General features: G+C 38.9%; 1 protein-coding gene across 2 annotated transcripts in view; it reads right to left on the reverse strand.

Annotated features, from left to right (window-relative positions):
• Window positions 1–18,608, reverse strand: part of rock1 (Rho-associated, coiled-coil containing protein kinase 1) — a 33,106-nt gene that overhangs the window by 4,148 nt on the left and 10,350 nt on the right. For both annotated transcript variants that reach the window (XM_032565333.1, XM_032565332.1), the window contains exons 2-28: window positions 15,441–15,522; window positions 13,428–13,528; window positions 13,194–13,331; window positions 12,893–13,068; window positions 12,544–12,628; window positions 12,275–12,419; window positions 12,024–12,162; window positions 11,801–11,892; window positions 10,901–11,060; window positions 9,834–9,906; window positions 9,645–9,733; window positions 9,272–9,320; window positions 8,923–9,058; window positions 8,550–8,641; window positions 7,949–8,195; window positions 7,581–7,687; window positions 7,345–7,495; window positions 6,469–6,629; window positions 5,671–5,855; window positions 5,105–5,174; window positions 4,923–5,026; window positions 4,671–4,836; window positions 4,475–4,568; window positions 3,531–3,619; window positions 3,257–3,448; window positions 2,999–3,164; window positions 54–124 (exon numbers count right to left, since the gene is read on the reverse strand). In XM_032565333.1, the coding sequence (XP_032421224.1) occupies window positions 54–124; window positions 2,999–3,164; window positions 3,257–3,448; window positions 3,531–3,619; window positions 4,475–4,568; window positions 4,671–4,836; window positions 4,923–5,026; window positions 5,105–5,174; window positions 5,671–5,855; window positions 6,469–6,629; window positions 7,345–7,495; window positions 7,581–7,687; window positions 7,949–8,195; window positions 8,550–8,641; window positions 8,923–9,058; window positions 9,272–9,320; window positions 9,645–9,733; window positions 9,834–9,906; window positions 10,901–11,060; window positions 11,801–11,892; window positions 12,024–12,162; window positions 12,275–12,419; window positions 12,544–12,628; window positions 12,893–13,068; window positions 13,194–13,331; window positions 13,428–13,528; window positions 15,441–15,522 (3,360 nt within the window). The remainder of the gene's footprint in view (window positions 1–53; window positions 125–2,998; window positions 3,165–3,256; window positions 3,449–3,530; window positions 3,620–4,474; window positions 4,569–4,670; window positions 4,837–4,922; window positions 5,027–5,104; window positions 5,175–5,670; window positions 5,856–6,468; window positions 6,630–7,344; window positions 7,496–7,580; window positions 7,688–7,948; window positions 8,196–8,549; window positions 8,642–8,922; window positions 9,059–9,271; window positions 9,321–9,644; window positions 9,734–9,833; window positions 9,907–10,900; window positions 11,061–11,800; window positions 11,893–12,023; window positions 12,163–12,274; window positions 12,420–12,543; window positions 12,629–12,892; window positions 13,069–13,193; window positions 13,332–13,427; window positions 13,529–15,440; window positions 15,523–18,608) is intronic.

An 18,608-nucleotide genomic window follows, 5' to 3' on the forward strand; every position in this document is an offset into this window, starting at 1 on the left:
TTAACAGTCAAAAAGTTGGAAGTTGAGTCAGATTTCAAAAAGAGCAAGCGTACCTGTTTCTTCCATCCATATCGCTTGATATTAGCACGATTAGGAATGGACAACCAACCCTCCAGTCTGGATTCTGAAAAGAAATCCACATGCAAACAATTAACATCTATGTGGTTCATGAAGCACACCGGAAGAAGGCCATGCAGCAATCAGAAATCAACTGGGGAAAAACAAAACTCCAAGGCCGTACTACAAGGCTGCTGTAAAAAAAAAAAAATATATATATATATGACAAGGTTTAAGGAGACGGCACTGAAGCCAGTGACAGGACTATAAATATCCCATGCAGGAGGAAATTAAACAGAGTTAACAGTTTTTAACAGCAAGTTCGTGGAATATTTTATTTAGACAGGGTTCCTGCAAGATTACCCATTAGTCCTTTATGTTAATTTTTATATGTAAAATACAAAAGGCAAGCTTAAAAAGATGTGACCTGCAAAAATTCCAAACTTGGAAGGAAGGTCAGACAAAAAGAATAGGCGGGAACACGTTGGAAAATACAAAAAGATAAGGAAGAAAGGGATGTGGAACACAAGAAAAGAAGGGGAACAAGAAAGCCAGACAAGGAAGGAAGAAAGGAAGGAATAATGAAAGAAAGAAAGGAAGTAACCAAAAAGAAAAAGATGGCAGAACACAGGGAAGGAATGGAGATAGGAACCAGGAGAGCAGGCCAGAGGAACCATAGGTAGGAGAAGGATAGACAGACAACATCTAGCAGGTGAGGAAGGATAGAAAGGAAATGACAAAGGAACAAATTAATGAAAACGGAAAAGACAACAAGAAAGGGACACAAAAAAATAAATAATGAAGAACATAAAGTTGGGAAAAAGGGCAGAAAAATGAGGATGGAAAGATGCCAAGAAGCAAAGGACAGAGGGAAAGAAACATTTAGATAATGGGATAGGGAAAAAAGTCTGGAATTACAAATGTTTTTTCTGTACACCATGTTTCTTCTTTTTTTTTTACTTTTACTGACCTGGAAAATACTGAAATCAAACTCTAAACGTCTCCAGACGGCATAGGAACCCTGCTTAGAATATGTTAAAATCAACGCTGCAGGCGCAATTTGGTAAGTGGTTTTATGTTTTAGTTTTTTTGTAAATCACCCAGTCCTTTCACAGAAACAAACGAATGCAGCGTGGGTTACATTTCTACATTTTCTTGTGTTAAAACTACAAAGGAGGGCGGTGCATGCGGCTGAAAAACACAAACCACAGCCATCATGGGGTCAGTGAACTCAAACGGCCTGGTCTAGAAAACGTAGCGGCGTGAGGGCGGTCTATGTGCCATCGTGAGCATCGCTTCGGGTGAACATGCTGACAAAGACAAAACTAGAGTGTAATAAGTTGAAAAACACACTTATATAAAAGCAGGTTATTAGTGTGACGAAAAAAGTCCCAAATGTGACGCATGATAAGCTTTCCACGTTACCACTCAAAGCAGCCTTGTGGTTTCACTGGCAGTATCACTTTTTAGTTTAAATGATTTTCAAAGATAATTTACTTCATTGCCTTTTCTCTCAAGTGTAATACTTCAACAGATACAGCAGCTCAGGCAGAATAATATTTGGATAAATCAGGAGAAAAAAACAAAACAAAACCAACACACAACAGCTGCAGCACATGACGGGCAACAAGGGTTCATCCACCGAGTTACTCACAGAGGAAAAGGAATAGAAGTTACAGAGATAAGAGCAAGGAGAACCAACTGGACAAAAAGGGAAATGAGAGAAAGTGTTTTAACCACATACAATTGCATACAATTACAAAGCTGTGCAAACAGTTTAATGTTCATGAAGAGATTTGAAAAAATATTTTAAAATTAATCAGTAACCACAGCAGCTTACTTCCCAATCTTTTTCTGATCAGTGAACGCATCAGTTCTAAGGAAACCAGGCCATAGCAGCGGTTAGTAAGTAAAAAAGGACTCAAATTTTGTTGAATGAAGTAGCAAGGAGATGTAAGAAGCTATTTAAACCATGTTCTACTAATAACACTGTGGGAGAGCAAAACTTTCAGAAGGTAACAGGAAGGCTGAATGGAATATAGCAAAGTTGCTCTGTTATATCCTTCAAATCTCTGCTCAGCATAGACCATGAAATTTTATAGTTTAATATGAGAGTAAAACATTCCTCCAAGTATAAAACCTTACAGGGATGAGTTAGGCATCTGCTACACTAATTTTGGTATATCTATCAATCGAATCAGCTGGTGTTACTTTTTGTGATGAATGTGCAAGAAAGTTCTGAAGTGAGCCAGGTGGGGGCGCCAAAATTCATCAAACTGGATGCCAACCGCAGGAAATAATAGAGAAGGATCAATATTTGTTTATCTGGACATAAATTATTAAACTGAGCTTGATTTCAAAGCGATGGACACACCAATTCTCCTAATGTTTATGTTAAGTTACATTTTATGTTTAGCAAAAAAAAGTAGGTCAGAGTGAAAAAAAAATGTTATTTAAGTATTGTTATACCAAAAAACATGGATATGGTAAACATTTTTCCTCCTAAATTGAAAAAAGGCACCCGACTTTAGATGTCATTATAAAAAAGCAACGGAATAAAAGGCAGTAAAAAATGTAACTCTGCTCTAATATTTCTCTACAGCTACTATCAAAATAAATTCAGTTAAACTCAGTACTGGCAGATCAAAACTTTACAGAAACTGAAGATCTGAAATTGGCCGTAAAACACACATCTCCAGCTTAGGTACCTGCTCCAGACAAAAACGCCATTATAGGCAAAAATCATAAATCTATTGCACAGTCACTGTTTACAAACAAGATATATTGGATGTATGTCAAGGTAATACTCAACCAGAAATGTTATTTAAAAGTTAAAACTGATAAATGTTTACCATAGGATAGCAAAAGGATAAGAAGATATTTAAAAAAAAAAAAAAATCAGATTTGTTTTTTATGAGTTGCACCATTGCCATCCATCTACCTGCAGTGTTACTGTCTGTTTCATCCGTCTGCAGGCTGGTGACGCTGGAATTCTCCACACGCTGCTGCAAGTCGCTCAGCTTCTCGCGCAGCTGCTCGATGTCGCTCTCCTTGCTGGCCAGCTGCATCTGCAGCTCGTTGCGATATGTGGATTCTTCTGCGAGTTGCTGGAGACGGCAAGGTCAAGAGTTCTGTATTAAAATCAAATTACACAAGCAATACTCCATCTCTATTTTGTTATTTGGGACCAGTAACCCACCGCCTGCATCTCGTTGACCTCCTTCTGGTACTTGATGGCCATGTGGTTAAACTTCTCTTTCTCCTGATTGAGCTCCTGCTGAAGCTTGCGGTTCTCTTTCTCCTTCTTGCGCAGTTCTGCGGTGCTACCTTTCTTCTTCTGGTCGAGCTTCATGTCTTTACGATTCATGATCTCTGCCAGCTTGTTCACAGCCTAAAAGACGGGATACCAACCGTCAGTCGCTTCGCTATTACTCAGAACATTATATCTGCAGACCTCAGAATCTCATCTATACCTGAGTCTTCAATGTGCGCTCAGTTTGGAGCACTTTCTCATAGTTGGCTTTCACTGAAGCCATGATCTCTTCCTTCTGGGAGAGGTATTCTAGGAGATAAAATGTGGTCCGTGTTAACAATAAAAGTGCTCCTCAAAAATTCAAAACTTCTACAATTTAAAATTTCCATAGTAGAAAGTTGGAAGTGGTGTTCATCCCATCGTTTATCATTAATTGTAAAAAAGCGTGTTTTTGATTTATTGTTGTCATGATCAATTTCAGTTATTTATGGTAAATAAGAAACAAACTGACTGGAAATGTTTTTCTATTTTCTCCTCTGTTCCACTAGAGCATCAATAAATGTCACTAATGTCAAAAATATGATTAAATGGATTTACTGTGTGCAGCTTAAAGATAAAATTCATACTGTTTTTAAGTAAGTGGCCTATTTCAAAGGGGAATTGTTTTTCAAGAACAATATTTGTGTTGGTGACACTATGAATGTCATAGCTATAGTTACCTAAAAAGATGTTTATGTTTATCATAATCCTTATCAACACAATAGCACCACAAAGTATTGTGATAAGATTCAAAGTTTACATCACCCACTCCTACAATGAAGGTTTAAATAAATAAAAAAATCTACCATTAATTAATGGCAAATAGTTCTATAGTGGTCATCATTCTTTAAATATGGAGTGAAATGGAAGGATGGGTAGATAGAAAAAGAGGAAAAATTGGACCGCTGGATGACTTATGGATGGATAAACTGATAGACAAAGGGACATACAACAGGACAGATAAAAGGACAGGAAGCAAATTTTTACTCTTTTCCATTTCCTTTTTCCATCTTTAGAGACCTAAAAACTAGTTCTGTAAAATTCCATCCTTTTCTAGACTGAATGGTGCACAGCATGATGACATCATCACAAAGCAACAAGGACAGATTCAGCAGAAGACAGTACCTTCCTCCTGAAGATGAAGCTTCTCGCTCAACTCCGTATTATTTTTGCTGAGGTGCTCCACGTCTTTGGTCAAAGTTTTATTGGATTCCTCAAGCTGCACGCAATTTTGAAAACAATCATTTTGATCACTCCAGGTTACTAAAGTTAAAGCCACAAAAGTAAAGCTTTTAACGGAAGTATTTCAGGTTAACCCCACCTGTGCAATAGTGGCCTCTCGTTCACCGATCTCCTGCTTGTGCCGAGCCGTTGCTTTCTTGCTCTCCTGGCTGAGTTCAAAGTACTGCTCTTCCTGCAGAGCCCGAGCGAGCTGCTCAGACTCGGCCTTGGTCACCGTCAGATCCAGCTGAGCAGACAGCGAGTCTCTGCGCCACAGAATATAAATAAATAAAAGTCCTCAGACGCAGATTCTCAAAGCAGCAACAAACATCAACAGGAGTTCACCACGTACCTTTCACTTATCAAGTCATGCACCTTCTTCTGAGCGTCTTGTACCTGCCGGTTCCGTTCCTCAATCTCCTCTTTCAGCTCCCTAACCTGAGTTTTGTAAAGTGTCTGCAAGAGGAGGAAACGCGTGATGAGTCTACAGTAGGAAAATAGAAGAGACATCTGGACTGTGGGACTTTCACTTACAGAAAAATACTGTTCGGCTTCAAGCTGGTCCTGAAGTTCCCTCATCTGTCCTTCGTTGCCTCTGTACTGTCTGTCAAAACAACTCCCAAATAAGTCATGTGTTCATTTGTTCAATTCACAAATGCAATCATCAAAACTTAAGTTCCTCCTTCTCCTCCCACCCCTCCAAAAAAAATAAATAAAAAAACCAAGAATCTAAAATCATCTTATTTAGTAGAACCGGGCTAGAGGATTAGTGGAAGGAGCCGGAGCTGCAGTAAAGCCTAATCCTGTTGGGTAAACATCGTCTCCAATCAGCTTTGCCCTGCTCATGTTCTAAGCTGGAATAATAGCACTCATTTGAAAATAACAGCCAATTGGAAAGCAATTTACACATTAACTTCCTAAGAGAATTACTGACCCACGTCGCACTATAAGGAAATAAGAAATCCCATGTGGACCTGCTGCCAGCTTGTTTCGCAGTAAGAAAGTGCCAGCATGGTTGAGTAACCCATTCCCCAAATAATTATTCTACTCAATCTAACCTTTTAACAAGACATGTTTCTAAAAGCATTTCTAGAACGTACTTTGTCAGCTGGGCCAGCTGGAACTCCAGTGAGCGTTTATTCTCCAGCGCCGTGTTGATCTCCTGCTTGAGCTGCTTCTCCGAACACCTCAGGCGATCCACGTCCTGCGTGCGGCTCTTCAGGTCGTTCTGGGCCGCCACGCGCTTACTTGACTCCTGATCCAGATGTGTGTGCAAACCTTTCAACTGACGAAGGGAGATTTGAGAGAGGTGATGGTTTAGAGGGAGAAAAAACATAATTATTAACGTCGTTTTTAAAACATCCTGAACTACGGATTAGAAAATACTCTTTGAATGCTTGAATAGTAATAGGATCGCATAAACTGTGGTTTCCAAGCATCCTGAAACACCACAATGCTGGAATCATGTCACAACATTGACAAAGAATGAAGCAAACAATGAAATAAGGACATAAAGACGGAAGGAAGGAAAAGCACAAGGAATAAGGGACCAAGATAAGGAAGTCAAAATGAAAATATATAGAAGGAAAAACAGGTAAGACACAAGGAAGGAAAGAAAGGACTGAATTAAGGAAACAGTAGAAAAGTAAAGGGACAGGACAGGTCAGAAGGAAGAACATGATAAACAGGAGGACAGACAATAAGCAAAAGAAGAATACGTAAGAAAACATGTATGAAGGAAAGAAGAAAAGAAAGGCCACAAGAAAGTTAGCCGGGGTGGGGGAAAACATTTGCATTTTCGTAAACCAACCTGGAAACCAATAACAGCAATTCTTTTCCAGACTGTGTATGAACCCTGCATTACATTAAACTCCCATGTATATCAGCCATTTACTAACCTCATCTTCCAGTCTTTCCTTTTGCTTCATCAGCTGCTCCATTTTCTGCACGGACTGCTTCAGGTCAAACTCCAACATTGAGCACTGCTTCTCAACCTCCACCACACGGCCCTCTGCTCTTATCCTTGATCCGGTCTCTTCTGACATCTTCTGCTGAACAGCTGCAGTAAAGCAGGGACAGAGGCTAGATTAATTCTACAGCCAACAGAAGTAGTCGGGTAAAGTGGAGGCCTTCGTTAAAAATTTTGACTTCAGGGACAATTTCTTGAAGCAATCTTGATCTAGACCTAAAATCTCCAGTAAAAAGGAGACACTGACCGATATGGACAGGTTTGAACCGGGAAGACCTCTGTTCCCTTTTTACACAAGAAAGGTTTAAGGTCATAAACAAAAAAAAACTAAGAATAAACTAGAATTTCTTTAGCCTATAAGTTGTAAAAACATTTAATAAAAATGGATTTACTGATCAATAGTTCCCTCTGGTTCTTTGACCTCATCTAGAAGCCAAATTTAAACCTCTGAGGATGTTATTTAACAAATTACTGTACTGTAGTGTACTTCAAAGCTTGGGCCCTGTGGATGTTTTCATGGTCATAAGAGAGAGAAATTTATGTATTATTATTAATCTCAAGCAGCAATTCTATTTCAAATTCAATGAGGTGATGTCCCAACATGCTCAGCAGCTTCTATTCTTTGAATTCTTCTAACCCAAACATCACCTCAAGCTAACTCTGGATCACATAACAGAAAGGCGAGGCTTGAAAATATGATTTACTTAAAGGTGGAAAAGGCTGTGAAAAATAAGAAATATATCCCCCAAAAAGTTAAAGACCAGGGGAAAGTGGAGGGGCATGCTTGGACACGAGGCTGGCGTACCAATCATAGCAGCTGATTTGGCTTCTTCAATAGATTCGTATTTGTCTGTGAGCTGCGCCCGCGTCACTCTGTGTTCGGTTTGTTCCTGCTCCAGACGCTGCTGTAGGGTCTTCAGCTTGTAGTTCAGGTCAATCTCCAAACTGTTCTTTTCCTGTTGTATAAACAAAGATTAACATGAAATGCACAACAATTTCTAGAGGTCAAAAATGGCTGCTCCTCGTGCCGTTTGTGTATACCTTCTCCAGGTAGTTGCTCCGTTCCTGGGCATGCTTGCGTTCTCCCTCCACTTTGGAAAGATTGATCTTCAAGTTTTTGTTGTCTTCTTGCAGTCCAGCCAATCTCGCTGAGCAGAAAGCACTAGTCAGCCACAATTATTACAAAATCAATTAGTTTGTTACAAACAAGGAATATAACTTGGGTTTCCATCACTCGCATTGTAATTAAGGCGCAGTAGTGAGATGGAGGGAGCATTATTCAAATTGTTTTAATCGCTTCCCACTTAAATCTCTATTATATAAATCCTAGAAGGAAAAATATTCAACTGAATGAACTAAACTGAATTTAATTGAGATGGATTGAATCTTATTTAGACTTATTTGCTCACCTTGCAGTTCCCTCATCTCCTCTGATCCCTCGCTGTAGTTTCTTCGCTCCGACTCCAGCGTGCTCTGAAGCAGCAGCAGCTCCTTCTCTAGCTGCGCCTTCTCTCCATCGGCGGCCCGGCTCCTCTCCTGCAGCTCACGGTTCAAAGTCTCCAGTTGGCTCATCGACTTCGTCATTTCCGTGTGGCTCTTCCTCAGTCTCGCCGCTGTGTCAGACTCCGCTCGCAACAGGTCGTTTGCCTCCTCCAGCTTTCAGTTACGTTAATAAAAAAGGAACAACAGAAGGTTTTAAATCGTGCTCCAACAGCAGAGTACTGATATTACTGACAGTGTTGCTGTCTATTTGTGCTTGGTCACACAGATTGTGATTTAAAAAAAAAAAAAAAGTGATGATGAACACTCTTCATCACTCTGGTTAGCAACAATCAACTTCAACATATTTTGTTGCTATTTTATGTGATGGACCAACACAAAGTGGTAGGAAAATAATACATTCTATCAAATATAAAAAAGGGTGATAGGCAAATATGCAGCTCCTAATATGAAAGAAAAAAGTCAATAACAAGTCCTGATATGGATATAAATACAAATGTGTGTGTGTACCTGCTTCTGCAATTGGACAATCTTGTCATTTGAGGCCTGTGAGTTCTGACTGATCTTCCTCATATCTTCAAGCTGCTCCTTTAAATTTGACACTAAATGGGAGGGGGGAAGAAGGGAGAGACAATGCCTCAGTTAACTTCTTAATCCACGCAAATATCTTACAAATCTCTTAAAAGCTTCTTTTTTAGGAAAGTATGTTTCTGAAATCTCGTAGCTTAATACATTGTTGTAAAGCCTTTGAAAAGTTAAGAGGGATGCAGAAATGCACCAAGAGTTCACCATTTCAAAAATCCCACTGGATCGTGCGGCACTTTAAGAACTTGAACTTGAAAGCCTCCCACTTATAAAGTCAGCAGCACTTCATTATTTTTACCTTCATTCTCTAAGTTGCGCCTCTTTTCTCCCTCCTGGTCAGCTTTTCTTTGGTACTCTGTGAATCTGTGCTGCAGCATAATCTTGTCTTTCTCCAGCAGAGACACGCTGGCTTCTGCACTCTTCCTCAGGTTCGCCTGTGGCAAGGAAAAACAGAGAGCAGCTGTGATGCAGGAGAAACCAAATCCTTACCCAAAGCCAAAGATGATAAACAGGCATTTATTTAACTTCACTTCCCACTGCTAACTTGTGTTTGAAGAACTGTGGCTCTTTCATCAGGACACAGCATTAAAATTTGTTCATATTTACTTCAAGTCTCTTAAAAATAAAGTTAAAAAAAGAGCATCTACCTCCTCATCCAACTCCTTCATAATCTTCTCGATCTTGGTGTTTGATGCCCTAGGGAGAACAGAAATGTTATGCGTTATATATGCACAAGACATATAATCTTACAGTCACAGCTGAATGCAAAGTTTGGCTTCCTGTTTATAATCAAAGAGTCAAATTCCACCAGGCTGGAAGGGATCAATCTACACCAAGTGAGTAACTTAGCCCTTGTGCAATTTTCCTTCACAAATCTAACAGTTTAACTAGAAACAGTCGCTTGTGGGATTCTTTTAAACAACTACACTCAGCAGGGATGAAGTCACAACATTTCATATGTTTTCACTTAAATCAGGTCAGCAAATGCATATTGTGCAAGAGTAATGTTTTAATACATACCTGCATTTCTGTTCCAGCTCATCTTTTTGTTGCATTTCTCTGTGGAGTTGCTCCTCTAATTGGTAGATCTGTTTTTGCAGGTTCTCCAGCTAAAAAGAGAAAATGTAAAAAAAAATTTTTGACAGATGAAGAAAATGACAGACATTCACATCGTCTACACTTTGAGCTCATGTGTCATACTGCACTCACATGACTCTTGTCCTCTTTTGTTGAACTGCTACGTTTGTCGCTGGTCTTTGAGGCAGCGGATCCACGCAAAGGACTGAAAAAAAAGGGGGAGAGTATGAGTCTCTTCCCATTTCAGTTTAGGAAATGGGAAGATTTTTTAAGGAAATAAAGACAATAAAAATATACAAATTGTAAAGAAAATCTTAGGACAAATGCTTCACTTCAATTATGTATACCAATGTTGCCAACAAAAACAATTCTTCCAATCATTTCAGTTCAGATTCTCTTTACTCTTTAATTAATTGCTTACTAGGTTGTCCTTGTAATTAGTTCATTTGTCATGCTAAGACTACTTTAAATAAAACTATATTTCCTACCAAATTCCTTGTTGACTTTTTAAGGGTTTTTTAAAGAGTGAGTCTTTCAGTAGATAACAGCTAGCACAGCTGCTGTTTTATCCTTCTGAGCTTTCAACCTCTGTCTGCCTTGAAAACTTGCTGACTATGGAAAGGTAGGAAGAATTTGGAAATCTCAGATTTCAAAGGTTAGTTCAGGTATTTTGAAATGAGGTTCTGTGAAGTTATTCCTGGCAAGAGTTTCCTTATGTGTAGCAGAAAGATGCTTATTGGACAGTAAATAAATCCTGAGAGTTGTGGGCAGTCTGATGTAAACTGGGGAGGTTTAGCTGAACTTTGCCATTTAAAACAACTCAAACTAAAAGTGTTTATATTCGCTCAGACTCAAGCGTCCACCAAAAACAAAATAGTCTTTTAGATTTTATGTAACAATGTTTGATATGCAAATACACTGCAGATGGTGTATTTTCCAAGCCTCTGTGATTTTGTCAGGATCATTTTAAAAAAAATAAAATAAAATGTTGTTTTCCAAATCAGCTGATGAAGCAAATTCATAGAGTCTGTCTCCTTAGCATGTTGGCTTTCCATCAATACAACACTGTGTTTACTTTTCCAACAGCGCTCAGTAATCGTTTTATAAAAACTACGATCAACGTATCCCTGGATAATCCCACCAAAAATAGTTCAACACGGTTCTAAATTACAGCTATAAGAGTCGCCTGACAGACATACTGTTGATTGCTGTAATACGTGAAGCCGACAAAAGGGAGCTGATTGCCCACAAAGGCCTTCGGTATGGGAAAGGTCTCCTCCTCTCCCCGGTCTTCCTCGATGTCATCAAAATTACTGGTGTCTATGTCACTGCTGAGTTCAGGCACCACAGGGGCAGCGGCTAAAAGAAAAAAAGATTAATACCACTTTTACACAGTCAAAAGCGATTAGGTACAAGATTAGCACCAAGGAGTTACAAACTCACAAAGGTGACTCATCTGATCCAAACCCAAAGAGATTGCAATCTCTGAATTTCAGCTGATATGGTGTTTTTAAGCACCTAGTGTAGTAATTTGCTTATTGCATTAAAAATTGCTCTGAAAAACAATTTTTCAATTATGTCTAAAGATCTGCAGTGTCCTTTGCACAAATCTTTTAGCATTACAGATATAGTTCAAAGACACCCTTAAAAACAAATGAAAGCAGTTGTCTGGCAGAGCTGATTTACCATTGAGTCAACAGAGGCAGCGAACAGCAAAGTGCTGACTTCAGCCCAGAAACCTATCAGACATAAAGCCACTAAAGAACTGAGTGCAGCTGCTGGATTTACCCCTACGTTTCCAATCGCTCCGTGTTGCAGCGTCACTCGCAGCACATTAACGTCAGGAGTTCGACTGCCTCCCCGTTCTTGGCCTCAAAGAGGCTGTGCTGCCAATGATTACTCTGAGCAGGAATCACGTTTAGTCTTGGAAAGGATACTGAATGAATGGCTTGTCTGCAAGAATTTCCTGCAACTGTCTGCACAGTAGGTCAAATGGAAAACATGATCACTGGCCTCATGATTGAAATAACAGTGTTGCAACTGTTAAATGAAATGGGATTTGTAAAATGCTGATAAAATAGCAAGGAAAAAATTCTTACTCTCTCGGATGTTGTCCCATGTCCATTGGTCATTTTTGAAGAAAGGGTGCCTCTTGATCTCGTCTACTCCATTACGGCCGAGGCGAACTTCCCTACGTGGCGGAGAGGTGTTTGCATTTGAACAGCTCAATAGACTCCATGACAGTGGAACGCCAGTTATACATGCTAGATTATTTCAATGCAGTGGATGCCTAAACAAGCAAAACATTTATTGATTTCCAACCTGTCAGTCAAGAAAGCACAGATGAGATTTTTGGCATCGTTGGAAATGTCACTGTCATCCGGGAAGGTCAGGGCATTCTTGTGGTTCATGATTTTACTGTAAGTCCCCACCAATGAGTCTGCGTAGAAAGGCGTATCGCCTGTGCACAAGACAGTCAAAAATTAAGAGCAATAATTTCAGTTACATGACACTGACCTATTTTGTGGTGAATAGTGGGTTTATTATAAAACAGCTGGGAAAAAAAGACTCACCAACAAGCATCTCATAAAGAAACACTCCTACTGACCACCAGTCACACTCTCTGCCATAGTTGCCATTTCCTCCTTGGGATTTCAGTACCTCAGGTGAAATGTAGTCTGGAGTTCCAACTGCTGTGTCACATTGTACCATCCCATCCTGACGGGGAAAAAATATCAAAACCATTTAATTATATTACTGAAATAAAAACATAATGAGATCCAAGAAATTCAATAAAAATTGTATTTAGTTGTTTTTTTTTTTAAGAGAATGAAAATGATACCTCATTCATCTTCATGCACGTTCCAAAGTCTGCGAGTTTTAAGTGACCTGCTTTGTCGAGCAACATGTTATCAGGTTTTACATCTCTGTTGAAACAAAAACAAAAACAGTCAGCAAAAATGGCTAAGCAGCAGCACATTCAAGTCAAACATTTGTTATCTGCAAACATATAAACAAAGACAACTTACACTGCAATGGAAGGTTTTTATAGATTATTACACAATTCCATTAAAGACGTTTGTTGTATTTGATTGGTATTGGTTTACTCCACAACATTTAATTAAACATTTATCTTTGTTGTCATAGAATAAAATAGGAAATAGGATCAAAATGTTTGTCGTGGCCATCACCTGTGAATGAAGCCCATGGAGTGGATTCCATCCAGTGCTAACACCACCTCCGCTGTATAAAAGCGGGCCCACTTCTCTGGGACGTCATAGTTGCTCATCAAGTTAACCAGATCCCCACCGGGCATGTATTCCATCACCATGTAGAGGTAGCGGTCATCTTGGAATGCGAAAAAGAGCTGAAAAAATAAAAATAAAATAAAAAAGTCAAAATTATTACAAACCAAACATAGCGTGATATCAAAGTAAATTAATATTTGACATTTTACATCTTCACCATCTGTAATATTAAATTGGAGCTTACCTGCACAACCCATGGACTGTTGGCAAAAGCCATGATGTCTCTCTCTTCCCAGAAGAAAGCAGAGTCTGACCTTTTGATCATCTCAAACTTGCTCAGCAGCTTCATGGCGTATACTTTACATGTGGATTTGTGTCTTACCTAAAAAAAACAGAAAAAAAAACAAGCAAGTGAAAGTTGGGCGTTCACGCGAGTTCCTTACCTTTAATACAAGATAATAAAACGGTAAATTCTTACCAATTGAACCTCTCCAAATGCACCTCTTCCAATAACTTTAACCACCTCATAGTCCTCTGCTTTCATTCGTAGATCACGGATTTTACTAATTGTTTTTTTATCTGGTATGGAAAAAATAATGGTAGATCAACAATTAGAAAAAGGTTTCGCACATTTTCTGCAAGTTCCAGTGGGTAAAATGCAACTTTTAAAGATCAAACTTACTGAATGACTTAAGTTACTAAGCAAGTTAAGCCCAAGTTAAATATTACTTTGTCAACTTACGTTTGTGTTTATTGTCCCTGGCATGTGACTCAATTGCTGTTACACAGAATCCTACACAGTAGAATACTTATTGCAGTAAGGTTTTAGTAAACCACTGCACAAAGGCAGTTGTTACTGTTTAAGATTTTCTCAGTTGCTTGTACTTGTGACAGTGCAATGACAATAAAGTTGAATTCTATTCTATTCTATTCTAAAAGTGCCAATAGTGCTACTAAGTAAAACGCCACTTTTTTTCCTAAATGATTAACCTAAATTTAAGACGAAATATCTGCAGGTAAGACTTTTTAAAAGACCTAAAATTAGACAATTGAATTTAAGACTAATTTTGACTTTTTAAAATCCTCCAGAAGCCACTATGTACTCCACATCGCAGAGTAAATCAATTCTGAAATTCATGGAAAAAAACTCAGTAATTCTAAAGTTGCAGAAATTCAACAGCAAAATTAGACACTGACTTAATGCCGTAAAGAATCTGTTTTCACAATCACATTTCCTTTGAGAGTCATGGAAAATCTGCATTTTGAACGCAAGCAAAATTGTTGGCAAACCAACCAGAAAAAAATCTGAGAGTGTTTAGGGAAAGTTTGTTGCCTATTGAGAGTTGGCCTCTACCCAGTGTAATAATTCCAGCTCCCCAGAGAAGCATTGCATCCACCATTAAGCCAAGTTTGGTCAAGGCTGCGTTAGGGGGACAATTTTCAATTCACATAGGCCACAACTGGCACTGGAGTGCATGGAAACGCAGCGTGTGAGAGCATCAAAGTTCAACTGATACGAAAATAAAGTAGTACGCTATTATGACAATTATTGTGTATTGTTTAAATATAGGATTTTATATTCGTTGTAAAAGTGTACATTTGATTGTGTGTTTGCTAGATTCAGCCTTTGTTCAGTATTTCTCTGCACAAACACAATGGAGCAATCATTCAATTTAACTTTTTTTTGTAAAGCAAAATGAATCGAGAGAATTTGGAGTAAAGAGTGCTTCAGGCAACTCGAGCCACTGAGGTCCAGGGTCTCTGCAGATAATCCATTAGTCCAAATCCATCAATGCTTTGCACAAAAAGACGAGACGAGGAATAACTGAGGTGATGTGAAGTGGCAGGTCCTCTTTTGGTCAACCACTTTTTTTTCTCTTTCTAAAACCAAAATAACAGATTCTGCACAACCAGGGGCAACATGCTGAGGTATGTCAGAAGAAGGATGAGAGGGAGTATTTGTTGTTTTCATTAAATTATAGGTTAACTGGATGTTATTCAGGAAATTAAAGACGTACAAGGCCAAGTTACAACATCACTGCCCTGCCCCCACTTTAGAATAGCTGGCTTTATAAAAACTACTCCACTGTAACACACTGTAATATGATAGTTGGCATTTCCAAGAAAAATCCTTACTGAGAATCAAGTTTTTTTTTTAAAATGAAAGAAAAACAAAAACAGTCTTGGACTAATATTTACATGACGTCTAAATTTAAATTGAGGGGGTTTCGAGGTTTGAGAGCAGTGAGGAAAAAGAAACCAACCTTGATATGCATCATGCGGGTCACCTGGTCATTTATGAAAGCCCCTTTGTTGGGGACACTAAGCAGTAGACACCTATTGTGTCCAAGCATACATACTGACAGACACAAAAACAGCTTTCTTTGCAGCGCTGCATATAAACCCTGTAACAGGCAGTCTATGAACACAAATGGGACAACCCGTATAAAACGGGTACACGAGAGCGAAAGCTATGATCCAAGATACTTACATCTATTCAAGAAGTTGTCAATACTCTTGTTTTTCCTAAGGGCAGGGAAGTCGAGGTCGTATACCAGCGCGTCCAAGCCATCCTGGAGGAAGAGGAACAGAGCTTAGACTAGGCAAAACCCAACAGTTTTATTTATTTTTTATATTTAAGATATACATGTTTTCCACCTAAGTAAAACTATTAATGCTAAAAAAGGCCATTAAATGTGTGTAGCCCAACAATCCATGTTCATTTGAGGAAAATGTAGTTTATTTCCACACACATTCAGGCATTGCGATGAAGTCAAATGGTGACAGAGTAGCGAACACCAACCACTTAAGCATTTTTTTGGGGTGGTGTAAAAAAAAAACCTTAAAAACTTTCAACCCTGTTTTCAATAATAAATTATGACACATTGTGGACATTTAAACAGAAAAACACATTTGCTATAAGAAAAAAGATAAAATAATTAGTGATATTCTGACTGTAGGCCATTCTGAATCTTTCATTCAGAAAGACTCAGAATGAATTAATAAATATTTTCTAGTGTCAGACTTTTTTTTTTACTGGTTTCAACTTAATCTGATTTTGAAAAACCTAATTAGTTTTCTAGCTAACACTAGAAACATTTAGGTGAAAACTGAAAGGCCTTGCTCAGTCTTGACAAAACTTCCAGTTCCACATGAAGAAAAGCAACCTCAGAGCATGACTCTGCCACCATATTTCACTATGAATATTCACTTATTCTGGTGATATGAAGCGTTGAGCCACGCTTGGTGAAATCATGTAGATTTCCTCCCTGCCGAGTTTCAGTCTCATTTTGGAGAATTGACCCCTCTCTGTTCCTTGTAATCCTACCTCACTAAAACAACTGAATTTTATTTCAGGTTAGTGAGAGTCACAACAACTGCTGTCAGGTATGAACTCAAGAAGATCTAATGCTTAAACTTGAATTCCCAAATTGCTTCACAAACATTTACCATTATACATATTTATGCAAATATTGTTTATTGTGTTTCTTCTGATTTGAGTGCTTTTTACTTGAATTACATCACACTACATCATGTGGAAAAATGTTACAGCTATCAGTAATTTTTTACATCACATAAACCTCTAATTTCAACATGCACCTTTGAGAGTACCTGTGTATTCCTAAAGAAGGTATAATAAAGGCTGTCAGTTTTCAATTGCCAACACACACACAGTACACACATACTGTGAAGTTTTGATAACATAACTCCCTCTAATGAAACTAAAGGTTTTTAAATTATGCTTGAAATTATGCTTGAAAAAATAATCTTCCTACAAACATATCCACTCCCAGCCTTACCCAACACAAAATATGACAATATGTGTCATTTCTTCCATAAATGCATTTGTGAGATCATACACTGATGTTGGATGAGAAGGCATGGTAGTCTTTACTCTTATTTATCCCAAATATGTTCAATCAAGTTAAGGTCTGAACTGTGCAGACCAGTCAAGTTCTTCCACACTCATCCATGTCTATTTTGGCCTTGCTTTCTGCACTGGAGTGAAGTCACGATAGAGCAGGAAAGGGCAATCTATAAAATGCATCCACAAAGCTGGGTGCATTAAATGATCTAAAATGCCTTGTTGTGCTGAAGAATTAAGAGTTGCTTTCACTGCCGCTAAGGAGCTAAGACAACCTCACAAAAACAGCCATGAACCATAATCCCCTTTATGCCAAACTTTACACCTAACACAATGTGGTCAGGCAAGTGGTGTTCTTCTGGCAGCTGCCAAACGAAAGGAGTCATTGGTCACTCCAGAGAATACGGGTATACTAGTCTTTAGTCCAGTGGAACTTTGCTTTGCACAACTGCATTGAACTTGTTGATGTAAGGCCTTGAAGCAACTGCATGACCGTGGAAAATCGTTGCATGAGGTTCTCTAAACTAATCTGAAAGGCACATGAAAATTGGATGTCTACAGCCATGGATTCTCCAGAAAGTTGGCTAGCTCTACACACAGAGTTGATGTTCCCAGTCTCTTCCACTTTCTTGTAATACCACTAACAGTTGACAGTGGAATATTTAGTAGAGAAGAAATGTAGCTGCTGGACTTTACTGCACAGGTTGCATCCTATGATGGAACCACGTTGGAATTCAATGAGCTCTGGAGAGAGATGCATTCTTTTGCAAATGTTTGTAGAAGTAGTTTGCCTGTTTAGGAGTGAATTTGACACCTGTGGAAATGGAAGCGATTGGAACATGAATATGTTTTTTTTAGGAAGGGCAAGTAAAAGTTTGGCAATATAGTTTATCCGATGAAAGAAAATAGTTGAACAGATTATTGGATACTAAGAAGCCACTTAAATTTATGTGTGAGATCCACTGCTGGAACTCAAAAAGTTTTAGACGGCGGGTAGATGCTGTCTTGGCCCGGCAAGACACTAAGTAACACTGGAACGGTTTAACCTAATCTGCCATAATCCACAGTGGTTCCAACAAAACAGCCGCATAAACACTTCCAACACGTGCAGTAGCATGCTGTTCATATAGCAGGTGAAGTAGAAGCAAAAGGAGTATTGGAGATATCACACGTCAGCTTAGTGTAATCTAAAGTTGACCAGTAAACATGTCAAAGGAACTACTTATTTTTAAGTGTTTATTTGATGACACAAATCTCCAAGTGCAGTGCTAACAGAATCAACTGAGTCATGCCAGCATAGTGAATAGGTCAGTAACATGTTTCATTTTGCATCTCTGTACAAAGTAATGATGACACATGGTGAATCAGCAGCTCAGGCCAGCAGAGGAATCCTCTTAGCCAACTTTGCTCCTTCTACTCAACGGTGGAGGTCACGGCCACACCCCTCACTGAGAGACATAACACCAATAGTGCCCTACAGGAAGGGTGGAAACAGGGAAAAGGCAGGTAGGAGGGGCAAGAGGAGAATTGGGAGAGAGAGGGCGGCTGGTAGGAAGAACAAAAGCAACTTACTCATTTGAGAAGTTAATGAGGGGCAATAAAAAAATAAATAAATAACACTGAAATCTGTGTGATTTCAGAAAATCTCCAAGGTCTTTGCATAAAAGCGACCAGCAACAGGGACTAAGGGATGTTGCTGTCCATATGGAAGCCAGCCAGCCTACTCTGAAGGGAAAAAAGAACTAAAGAACAAAGTCTCTTTTGGGACCCTAATCACAAGGCTCTGAGCGCGGC

This window comes from Xiphophorus hellerii, chromosome 6, assembly GCF_003331165.1.
Source record: "Xiphophorus hellerii strain 12219 chromosome 6, Xiphophorus_hellerii-4.1, whole genome shotgun sequence".
Lineage (NCBI taxonomy): Eukaryota > Metazoa > Chordata > Actinopteri > Cyprinodontiformes > Poeciliidae > Xiphophorus > Xiphophorus hellerii.